This window comes from Lagenorhynchus albirostris, chromosome 12, assembly GCF_949774975.1.
Source record: "Lagenorhynchus albirostris chromosome 12, mLagAlb1.1, whole genome shotgun sequence".
NCBI classification, from domain to species: Eukaryota; Metazoa; Chordata; class Mammalia; order Artiodactyla; family Delphinidae; genus Lagenorhynchus; species Lagenorhynchus albirostris.
In genome coordinates this window covers 13,408,458-13,421,235 of record NC_083106.1, presented here as the reverse complement: position 1 = coordinate 13,421,235, position 12,778 = coordinate 13,408,458, and the positions used below count along the sequence as shown (strand labels likewise).

Sequence of the window (12,778 nt, the reverse complement as noted above, 5' to 3'; positions counted from 1 at the left end):
AATAATCTTGAAGGAATATGCACTAATGTATGAAAAGCAAGTTACCCCTCAATTTTCTCAGAGGTGGGAGTTCCTCATATATCTACTTATGACCTTGCTTATCATTTCACTGCTCAAGAACTCTGTCACTTCATCTTCAAAATAAGAACATCAAATTATAAACGATAAGTCACTTCCAATCTAAACAACCACACCAGTTCTATAAAACTGGGACCTGGGCTTTTAAATAAGGTGTTTTCAACTCAGGCAGAGTAAAAGATTACATGAAGATAATTTAGACCATTAAATGGTCTGCTAGGCTGGTCAATTTACTTAATTACATCTGCGTGTTTTGTGGAAATTTCATTTATTCATTCATTTATTCATCAAACATATACTTACACATCGTATCTATCACCCAGTTGATAAATTCCTTGTTAATTATCATGTCACTCCAGTAGACTACAGCCCCACAAGGAGAGAAACCCCATATATCATATTCACATCTGTAGTCAGAGGACTTGGACACAGCAGAGGCTCAAAAAATATTTATTAAATGCAGGCATGCACAATTGGATGAACTGAGTACCTACTACATGTCAAGTTTTGTGCTCAGTACTGGATATCCAAAGTTGACTAAGACAAGACCCCTACCCTCAAGGTTCGAATATTCTAATGCGACACAGAGAGAAAGAAACAAACCATGACAGACTGATATAATCAATACTTTAACAGAAGCATACTGACAGTAGAGGACAAAGGAGGAGTCGTTTCACTTTGGCTGGTGGCATGGGGAGAGTGGAGACAATGTGCTATCTGAGTCTTAAAGCCTGAGCCAAGTCTAGGTAAAGAAAAAGGAAAAGGGGAGAGAGCGACAGAGAGAAAGAGAACATGCAAACACATGGAAGTGAGACGGAAATTAGCTTGAGGAAAACCAGAAGTGGTTCAGGGTGGTGGAAACAACATCATTTATGGAGGGTGATCAGAAACAAAGACAGGAAGTTAAAAGGAGCCACATAGGAAGATCCATTTCGAATAATGAATTTATCTTAAAGGTTATGATGAGTCACTGTAGGCTTTGAAACAGGGGTAAGACCCAACTGGAGTTGTATTTTGAACAATCTCTTTCATTATAATATCAAGGGTGCTGTTTAGCTCCCGGGTTTCTGGGTAAGAATTCCACATTTTTCCCTTCTATATTAGAGCAATGAATGCTCATTTCAACCACAAGTGGATAAAAATCTGTGAGAACTCTCAGAAAAGTAAAGGAGCTGAAAACTGTGACCATGAGTATGTAATTAGTGTAATTCTTGGCAACATGAACACCATGGTCCATAAAGTAATAAGAAAATCAGCAACAATAACAAAAAACCCACAAGATAAGTCCTGGAAATTTCAAATTTTCCTTCTGTCTTCTTTCTTCTGACCACAGAAGCTGCAGCTCTCAGTCTCATATGTGGGGTTCTCCTCATCCTCCCGCCCCCGATGTTGGATATTCTAGTTCTCAAACCTCTTTTCTATCTACGCTTTTTCTTTTTGCTTTTTTTTTTTTTTGCGGTACGTGGGCCTCTCACTGTTGTGGCCTCTCCCATTGCCGAGCACAGGCTCCAGACGTGCAGGCTCCTGGCCCAAATGAGTAAACAAGTCATCAGTATAATAAAGAATAAATAGATAAAAGGGATTCAAAATGCCACGTGAACAATGTTGGTGACACGTGAGGAGAAAGGAAGCAAAAGAATGGAGAACAGCTGTATAATTCAAGGTAAATAATTTTTTTAAAACATGGGTGGGGACCAGTGTTTACTAAACATGAAAGATTAATATCAGCAGAGGAAGGAATTGTTTGTTTTTAATCCAAGAGGTCATTGTGAACAATGAGGAAACAAAAAGAACATAGGTTACCATAGAAACTATTTAAAAAATACTAAAGCAAACTTCACTACATCCAAGGAATTTAAAATCTTACATAAACCATTTCACCTTGACTCTGTTTGAGGCAGTTGTCAATTCCTCCTTCTCCCATTTTCATTCATTTATTTGAGTAAAACAAACAGAAAATTATGATTTGCCTGTCCTCAGAATTATGGCAAAGCGGCATATATTCTTACACGATAAATTCTAGCTAAATGAGTACATGATTAACTGAATCCTATGACTGATAATTGCTTAATTACAAAATGTCATGCAAAGATCAGGAACTATGTATTTAGGTGTGAATACCACATAAAAAATGTGTCAATATTCTCATTAGCTCCAATTAGAAGGAAAATATAAGAGAAAAATAATAACCTGGGGTGTGAATTGCTTCTATAAGGCTTTTAAGATATATCAGGAATATATCACATGACATTTAAAGTCTAGCACTTTTTCCCTTTATCGGTATCTATTACCTAAATTATACATTCATGAAACTCTAAAGTTCACGGGCACCTGTGTGGCCTTCATTTTCTTACAGAGGCCAACCCACGGCCCCAGGTTTGACTCAACACAGGCGGAGTTAAATAGCTACCAGCACAATGATTGAAAGAGTTCTCCCAAACGCAAACGTCGTTTTCCCAAATTCAGTTACAGCATTTTGGGGAATGGTACCTACCACCCCAGTCTCAATGGAGGGGCAATTCCAAAGTCGTCGCAATGATTCAGATAATCCAAACACCTTGAATGTCATAGTTTCATTATGTCCTAGAGGAGCTAACTCAACAATGACCAAAGCAGTGAAAAGAGATGACACCGACTCCATAAAGACTTTCTCCAAAACAGGAGAGGAATGCTCTTAGTTTTCTTATGTGGAACGAGTCTAGAAAGATAAAGTCAAGGGGTGCAAGTGGAGATTTATGAGCGAAGGAGGTGCACTGAGATGCGAGAGTCACACACAGGTGTCCAAAATGGCATCAGTGGACGCACCATTCTCACAAGGACAATCCTTCAGTTCACAGCAGGGTCCCCAACTCCACAAGGATGGAGAACTGATTAGGGCCTGAGTGAGAGCTATTTTATCCTTAGGATGCATTATTGATTGGGTCAACATCAATACAGAATTTTATTTATATAATTAATTCTTAAGGAATTGCTCTTATCCAATTAACTTCCAAGAACCCTGCAACTCTTTATGGGCAACGCACAGGACCATTCTTTTATTCTTCCAGAAATGATTTTGAAACTATATGCATCAACTCAGGCCTGATAGTTATACATAAAAAACACATAATCTTTTTATGTACTATAAACATTGAAATCTGCACATGTAAAGAACATTAACGGCATCAACACAATTGATCACTTCATCCTTGAACTTTCTCCTTTGGCTGCCAGGGAAGCCTTCTGTCTTCTTTCTTCTGACCACAGAAGCTGCAGCTCTCAGTCTCATATGTGGGGCTCTCCTCATCCTCCTGCCCCTGATGTTGGATGTTCTAGTTCTCAAACCTCTTTTCTATCTTTTTTTTTTTTTTTGCGGTATGCGGGCCTCTTACCGTTGTGGCCTCTCCCTTTGCGGAGCACAGGCTCCGGACGCGCAGGCTCAGCGACCATGGCTCACGGGCCCAGCCGCTCCGCGGCATGTGGGATCTTCCTGGACCGGGGCACGAACCCGTGTCCCCTGCATCGGCAGGCGGACTCCCAACCACTGCGCCACCAGGGAAGCCCTCTATCTATTCTTATTCCCTGGGTGGTGTCAGCCCATCCCACAGTTTTAAATACTCTCTATGTGCTTATGATTTCCAAATGTTTTTTTTCCAGCTGTATCTTCTCCCTTGATCTCTACAGTCCCAGACACTCAATTACTCTCTTGGATGTCCACCAGCCATCTAAAATGTAACATGTCCCCCAGAGCTCTTGATTTTCCTTCTCAACCTTATTCCCAACAGTCTTATATATTTCCTCATTTCCAAATGAAAAATGAAGGGGCCAATTTTCACTCCTCTCTCTCACACACCACAGCCAATCCATCAGCAAAATCTTTTGGCTTTACTTTCGAAATATATCTAGATTTTTACCACTTCTGTCTCTATCCACTGTTTAATATCCAGTCGAAGCCACTCTTACCTCTCTTCCGAGTTATCAAAGTTGACCCTCCTAGTCTCCCTGCTTCCACCGCTGAAAATCAGTCTGATATTAAGTATTTATATTATATTCACTCAACAATACTTACGAATTGTCCACACTAGGAAATGCACTGTGCTACTCAACGCACAGGGCATTGGCACGCCTTTGACCCAATTTCTACCTTCAAGGTAGTTGACATAATGTTAGCATTTGTAAACTCTGGTGAATTTTGATTTAGCAGTTTTCTTTTTCTACTTGAGAGCCAATATTTTTACAGGCCTTTAAAAATCCTGAAGGCTTCAGGAACTTTCTCCATAATGCACAGTGGATAAAAGGCTCTGCAAAAGGAAAAGCTTGGAGGATAGGGCATTATACAAATGTAAATGCTTTAATACATTTAATAGTAATATGAACATGTAATATATCTTTAGGAAGGAAAAATGTGTTTAAAGCACGACAGTTACAAAAACAACACACACATCTGAGGGGTCAATACAGTCACCCATTCAGACTGGACAGGTGTTCTTAAAATGATTTTATGGTCAAAACCCAATTTTGATTAAAATTCAGTTAAAGATTTTTTTTAAAGAAAGCAAATAAAGTAGAAGCCAAGTTAACTGGTTTCTTCCTTTGTTTGTTTGTTTTTTTGCGGTACGCGGGCCTCTCACTGCCGTGGCCTCTCCCGTTGCGGAGCACAGGCTCCGGACGCGCAGGCTCAGCGGCCATGGCTCACGGGCCCAGCCGCTCCGCGGCATGTGGGATCTTCCCGGACCGGGGCACGAAGCCGTGTCCCCTGCATCGGCAGGCGGACTCTCAACCACTGCGCCACCAGGGAAGCCCCTCTTCCTTTGTTTTAACGTATGTTTTGACTAATCTCATCTTTGATTCCTTAATTTAGGGATCATGATTTATCTACTTGTTCATCAAATATTTATTGGACTATGATGTTCCAAAACATCATTGTTTTTGTTGAGTTTTGTGTTATATTTAAATTTGAGATGCTGTCATATAATGTCCATTATAGGAAGAAAGAGATTAAACCAAAAGGAGAATTTCAGCCTAAATATGATAAATGGATCTTTGACACTACTTTGTAGTTTAATAAGAAGATTCATTAAGTCAAAGCAACAAAACGTAATCTTTAAAGCACTATCAAAAATCAGAATCTCCACAAGATGGCAAATTTTTCCTACCAATGCTTATTTGATGTTAACCTAAAAGAAAATTAAGTCTTCATTAGTTACAGTTGTTTATTCTACTTTTCGGTAAGCTTTTTTGTTAGTCTGAGGTTTTGTGTGTTTTTTTACAGTAAAATAGATTTATAGGAAATAATATATTTAACCAAAAAAGTTCAATGTTGATCATAAAAACAATTTTAGGGGAAGGCCATGATTATTTTTTTAAACAGTTAGCAAATTTCATAGATATATCTCCAAGAGTAAATGTTTACTCCTTTCCTCATTTGTCTCTCTTTGATTTTATTCACAAGGTTTAAAAATCAAAGTTTAACTTTGTAGTCAACAATCCCTCTTTTTTACAAAATTGATCTCTATGTGACACACTAGCCTGCCCATTTGAGTCTTCTCTGGCATTTACCACTTGCTCTGTAAGGTTGCATGGATGCCACCCTGCCTTGAAATAATCAACACTGATACTTTAAGTTAAAAATCCTGGGCTTTCCTGATGGCGCAGTGGTTGAGAGTCCGCCTGCCGATGCAGGGGACACGGGTTCATGCCCTGGTCCAGGAAGATCCCACATGACACGGACCGCCTGGGCCCGTGAGCCATGGCCGCTGAGCCTGTGCTCCGCAACGGGCGAGGCCACAACAGTGAGAGGCCCACGTACCGCAAAAAAAAAAAAAAAAAATTCAAATGCCCTGTATTATGCCAGTGTCTAATATTTGCTTTTATTTAAATATTAAATTGCTTATATTTAAATGGATAAAAGTTACAGAAACATTCATTCTCCTTAAGAGCAAACAAAACTCTTCATTGCAGTCTGTCTGCTCATCCGTAATTCAGGAGCCCAGCCTAAAACATTATGCCCGAACAAGTACAAATACTGGCAAAGGTGAAATATTGAACGGCTACAGTAGCAGCTAAATTATGTAGCAATCTATGTGTGTGCCTTAATTTCACAGCACTGGAAGTAAAAACTAAAAGCAAAAAAACAGTCAACAATTATGGTTGTAAACTAAATAAGCAAGAGAGGAAAGCCAAGTTACCATTATTCAACGTTACATGCTTTTTATTAGTTATACATGGAGCTGATATGACAATAAAACCCTAGAGTGGGGGAAAAACATTAGTTATGTGGATTATCTATCCAGGCAAAGAGAAGAGGATTCTAGAAGAATGTTCTTATATATTTGAACTTTGAAAATAGCAACTCTGGTTCTATTTAAGTTAATAAAAATTTCCTGTTCCTCAAATAAATTCCCTCACTTGTCTTACTTATCTGGGTAATAATAGCAGCCCTCCGTTTATTAGGACCTTGGTCCCTCGTTTGGAGGTTCTAGCAGGCAAGAAAAGTTACTCAATACCCCTGGCAGAAGACAGGTCTCCTCTGGCCGGCTGACTCTTGTTTGGGTTCAAAGCCATCAGTAGGATGCACAGTGAGAGCTGAGATGAAGAGGAGGCCTTGCCAGCTGAATCGGCAAAATTAACCCAGCAGATCAATATGTTAACAGACAAATCCGCAGATCACCTTTCCTTCCAGCCCTGTCATTTGGCTTTCACTGTTGCAGGCTAGATGTGTTGCATCTTGTACAGATCTTACATTTTGTTGTCACCAATTACCTATTTTATGACATAACTGATGCTAAAAGTTAATGATAAGTATCTAGGGCTCAGGAATTTTCTCTCCTTCTGAATTGTAAGGTTTATTGTTCTAAATTTGTCAAGTACCCTTAGGACATGTTATAACTTTTTCTTACACTAGAGAGGAAAAAAATTATACAGTAAGTATAGTCCCTTCATTATGTAATACAGTTACTTGCTTTATACAGTACAGAATATAAAAAAAACGGTTAACATTCCTCCCCAAATCTGCATGACTAGCCCAATTTGCAACAAACTGTCAGGCCTGTGCCTTCTCATCCAGTTTTCCTCCATGACAATCGGAACAGCTGACCATATGACAGTATTTATAGTTTTTAAAGCACCTTTTGTCTATTATGTCACTGAGCTTGACAACAATCTTGAGAGGGCTGAGCAGGGTGAAAACAGTCCACATTTTGCAAGTGGGGTCCCTAAACACATAGATGCTAAATTAGGACATTTACCGTCACAGGCCTAGGGTGCGGGGAGGGTGGGACTCCAGGGCTTTCCCCCACTCCACCCACCTCTCAAGCAAAACCATCTGTACATCCACGAAAACAAACAAATGAACAAAGCACTGAGCCATCAGTACCCTTCTGTCTCCTCTCACTCCTAACCATCACCTTAATAAAAAAATTTTTACTGATGTATAGTTGCTATGCAATATTATATGTTATTTCAGCTATATAATACAGAGATTCACAGTTTTTAAAGGTTATACTCTGTCTATAGTTATCATAAAATATTGGCTATGTTCCCTGTGTTTTAAAATATATCCTTGTAGCTTATTTATTTTATACATAGTAGTTTGTACCACTTACTCCCCTACCCCTATATTCCCCTCCCCACTTCCCTCTCCCCACTGGTAACCCCTAATTTGTTCTCCATATATGTGAGTCCGCTTCTTTTTTGTTATATTCACTAGTTTGTTGTATTTTTTAGATTCCACATTAAGCAATATCCTACAGTATTTGTCTTTCTCTCTCTGACTTATTTCACTCAGCATAATGTCCTCCAAGTCCATCCATGCTGCTACACTACAAAAAATAAAATAAAATACAACACTGAGGCATCAGTACCCTTCCCTCTCCTCTCACCTCTAACCACTACTTTAATAAAAGAATTTTCACTCAAACCAAAATAAGTATAAAGAGTAGAGTGCTGGTAGGACCATAATCTGATTCTGAATTAAGTGTTTCAAACTTACTTTCTACACCTTTCCTTTGTTGTCAATATGTATCTTATCCACAGAATTTTCACATTTAGTCATTCAAAGGAAAATCTGCTTCATTACCTAAGTATCTTCCCACACTTTTGCAAAGAACCCTGTTTCCATTCCATCATTTTGAAGCTGAGGTCACTGGGGCACAAAATGGTTCAGTCATTTGTACCCAGGCAAACGGCAAAGATGGACAAGACAGAGTAAAGAACTCCCAAGTTCAGTGTTCCATCCACCCAAGTAAAGATGTACCACTTAAACTGGAGATCCCTGGCAACGGGGAGACCCAGTCAAAGGTTTTTCAGCCTATGGAACAGGTTTATGCCCACATATTCAGCAAGGATCTGGTCTTTTATCTAACCAGGTTCCTTCCAGCATGACGAGTGGGATTTTTCCACGATCGTTGGGAAACAAACGCTGCTTGCACTGAAGCACCACAAATCAGCCCAGGCAGATGAACGTGGGTGGGGGGTCACGTGACTGCAGGAGCTTCAGTCAAATGGATGGTCTCCGGTCAGACAAAGAAAAACACCCATTCCCACTGATAGCCTGATTTTCTATAAATCGGAGCATGTTCCGGGTCATGAACAGCCAGAGGTGAGAGTCTGGTCTGTATCTGAAAGTGAAAAGTGCCTAACTGGAAATGACTGCTCGCGTGCATATTAAATGCATTAGAAGCCAGGAAAGTGGGGCTGTGACAGATTAGTATGACGGCTGCGGTGCAAAGTCACATGCTCAAAAGCCAAGCTACAGTATTATTTATGCTCAAGCTCGCTTGACAAAGCCTAGAGCCAAACACGGCTAAGTATGGCCAGTTTTATATCCTGAAAACAGCCATTTGAAGCCTGAGAGAAGTAACAGGAGGACTGTGACAAAGAAGCAATATTTTCATGTAGGTGTGGATGATGATTTCTTTTTTCTGGTTCAAGGAATACACATATTAAAGTATGTATTTTAAAGCCTATTTTAATATTTTTCTAGTTCAGATGGAAGTCATACTGTACACAGCCTTTGATTTTAGGAACCAGAACAAAGTAAAAATCAACTACTCACTTAAAAAGGAAAGGAAGGACAAGGTTCTGGGAATTAACCCAGTCACAAGCCATTCCAATCTTTCTGTTAATGCAAAATCCATTCATAAATTGGCCAAATTGTTATTAACTTCCAAAAACTCCTTTGAAAATTATGAGTTTCAATTTCAAATGGAAGAACTTGAACCATTCACACTTAAGAATTCATCTATGAGCTGCCATAACATTTCCCTGTTAACTCTCTTGTGTAAAACCATTTGGTGCTGGAGAAAGAACACAGGTGAAGGACGGGGTTCCAGTCCACACAGGGCCACGAGCCATTAATCTCGTCAGTCATGACACCCCTCTGGGCCTTTTGGCCTCTTTTTGCTTAAAGACTTTCTAGATGTCCAAGAGCTTTCTCGCTGGGATAACTAAACCACTGGTTTACTTATTTGACCGTAGCATATAGTTATTTGTCCACCATTGTCATGATATCCTTATCAGGGCCTTGTCATGGTGCTGTATCGTCATTTTTTATTGAAAGACAGTTTGCCGATGACTCAGTTCTCAGCCAGACACTGAACTGAATAGCCATTAAGGTCACGCTAATGCAGACATGAAACCAAAAAAGGAGCTTTGTCTTTTTTCTACTTAAAGAAGACAGCATCTTAAAATAGCATGGACTAGTTTGAAAACACTAGGATAAAAGCCATCACGGTGCTATTCCCTGCTGCAGCTTCATAAAATTGAACAAAAACGCAAGCAAACTGAAGAGAATCTGAGGTAAGCTGGCATTTAAAATTTAAAGCATATGAGAAAACAAAACAAAAAACCCTTGACGTTTCTGCCCCTTACCTTGCAGCCTTTGCATCACGTTGGCGATGTCCCGAGAAGCCCGCGAGGCTGTCCTGGAGGCTGCCATGGTCCCACCTTGGCGTGGAACCACCACTGGAGACTCTTTGCCTGACGTAGTGCAGCCCTAGGTCCCTCCAGAAAACATACTTGAACTTCTCCAGTTCTATCGAGTCATGGACGAATCCCAGGCACTCACAGCAGTCAGTGAAGAGATCTCCCAGAAATCCAACCACTTCTTTTTTCTTCTTTTGCTTTAAGACTGTCCTCTTAAATGAACTCAGGAACCTGAAAACCAAACAGAAAAGGTTCAATATTTTTAAAACATCTATATAGGTCACCCGAGTGCAAAAAGTAGAGTTATCTTTATTTAATTTGAAGAGATGATTCATCTCTTATTTCTGAAGTGAAATAACTAATGTAAAAATACTTATAAATAGGCAAATATGAGGAATTCTCATGGTACTTGATAAACACATAATCAAAACATACACAGCAAAATTGGTTGCTAAAAGGAGAAATATTCATTTTTTTCCATGTTTTCTTTTTAAACTAGACCTTTTTCATTAATCTATGAAAGTGAAAGTACCTGTATTCAAAACGCCGGTTCTATTTCCTACTATTCACAGGTTCTCTTATCTGGGCTATTTCAGCCTGCTTTGCACACCTATTTTGCTCTGTTGTGTTTGTACACTTTTTAGGAATGAGATCAGATCTTAGCTCCTAAAATTTGATGAATTGAAACAGGATAAATATAAAACTATTTCATTCTAGAAATTCAAATTTCGAATCTTGCCATTTTAGAAGACAAATGGGTTTGATCTAGCTTTTCCCTCCCCATAGAAAGATTCTAAAGTAAGTTAGAAGGCTGGGGTGGGATGGGGGGCTAACAGAGAGGACATTTTCCTTCCAATCCCTTTCCTTCCTGTATTCTCTGCTTTGGTCAAGCTTAATTCATCATGCTGGACGCGGGGAGGTAAAAAAGAGATAAGAGAGTAGTTGATGAAATCTTGACATGGAGACATGTACTTTGAACATGAATTTCCTAACCCTAGGGTTAGCCGAAGAGGAGGCCTTGCCATGAACAGGACAACTGATGACAGAAAGAAGAGGAGGGTGAAAAATGTACCCAGAGAAAAGAAATTTAACCAAGACACCAAACCAAGGGGGCTTATGTGAGCGTGATACTTTTACAATTCATACTCATCTCTGGGCTATGATGATGAAGGTGAAGAAAAGAAACAGGGTGGGGGCAGGGGAGGACGGCAAAAGCAAGACGGTAAAGAAAACACAGCGCATCTATGTGTGTGGTCCACCTTCATCTATGGGATGGTCCAACTTCGGCAAGGAAATAAGAGGTGTCTATGAGTGCTATCAAACATTGTAACGTGAATGTGTGGTCATAAAACTTGTATTATTTGTGAAGAATTGGTTAAGTAATACAGTGTAATTACAGATTACAACTGATTTTTAAAATGGCATTAACACCAGTATATACTGGTATCTAGTTAGAGTCTACGAATACGCTGATAACATCTTTTTTAGACCACTACCTCAAAAAGGATGTAAAACATTGCACACTGCTGCTGCCCTGCACATTTCTGGGGCCAGAAAGGGTGTACCGGTCACTTAGCAAGTTAGGGGTCAGTGGTGCAGTGAATAGCACTGACTGGTAAGAAGGCAAAGACAGACTTCTCCTGGCTACTTGCAAAGATACAGAAAGCAGGACCCAATACTCCGCAGCTTCTAGGCTAGAGAGGTACCTCTCAGTGGGTGGTTCCCCCAGGGGTTCTCAGAGGAGAAATAATTACTAATGGCTGGCCCTCATGCCTCAAGGCCTGCAGCCCTACTGGAGCTGTACACCCATTAGCAGCCTTCATGTCCTGGGGAAAAACATTCCACCAGTCCACATACCAAAGCTACCTTAATTTGAAGACTGATAGACAGTGAGAAGTGCCTAAGGGATGTTACAAATGGCTCCCCTAGGGCTTCCCTGGTGGCGCAGTGGTTGAGAGTCCGCCTGCCGATGCAGGGGACACGGGTTCGTGCCCTGGTCCGGGAAGATCCCACATGCCGCGGAGCAGCTGGGCCCGTGAGCCATGGCCGATGAGCCTGCGCATCCGGAGCCTGTGCTCCGCAACGGGAGAGGCCACAACAGTGAGAGGCCTGCGTACCGCAAAAAACAAACAAACAAAAAAAAACAAGATGCATGCCAGGCAGGATGGATAGCTTGAGCAAAGGCATGGACACAAGAAACAGCATGATTTGTATGTATAACTGCCAACAGTCAGTGAGGGACTCTATCAGGTGACATTCTGGGGCTGAGGCTGGCAAAGGAGCAGCCAGATGGCTCAGCCCTGTGTGCTCTGCCCAGAAGCTGGTCCTGGGTCTCCAGGAGGCAACAGGAAACCTTGAGGGATTTTGAAGCTAGACGTGACCACGTATGATTGAGGTTATTCTAGCTACACTTTTTTTTTTAAGTACATTGCTCTTTTTCTTTTTTTTTTTTTAAATTTTATTTAGTTATTTTTGGCTGTGTTGGGTCTTCGTTGCTGCACGCGGGCTTTCTCTAGTTGTGGTAAGCGGGGGCTACTCTTCGTTGCAATGCGCCGGCTTCTCATTGCAGTGGCTTCTCCTGTTGCGGAGCACGGGCTCTAGGCGTGCAGGCTTCAGTAGTTGTGGCACACGGGCTCAGAAGCTGTGGCTTGTAAGCTCTAGAGCGCAGGCTCAGTAGCTGTGGCACATAGGCTTAGTTTCTCCCCGGCATGTGGGATCTTCCCAGACCTGGGCTCGAACCCGTGTCCTCTGCATTGACAGGCGTATTCTAAACCACTGCGCCTCCAGGGAAGCCCAT

General features: G+C 40.8%; 1 protein-coding gene across 1 annotated transcript in view; it reads right to left on the bottom strand.

Moving 5' to 3' along the window:
* SYNE1 (spectrin repeat containing nuclear envelope protein 1) overlaps positions 1-10,009 on the bottom strand; it is a 456,320-nt gene extending 446,311 nt beyond the window's left edge. Inside the window, exon 1 of the mRNA XM_060168000.1 lies at positions 9,928-10,009. Within this exon, the coding sequence (XP_060023983.1) occupies positions 9,928-9,994 (67 nt within the window). The 5' untranslated portion in view covers positions 9,995-10,009. The remainder of the gene's footprint in view (positions 1-9,927) is intronic.
* Positions 10,010-12,778: the final 2,769 nt, after the last annotated feature.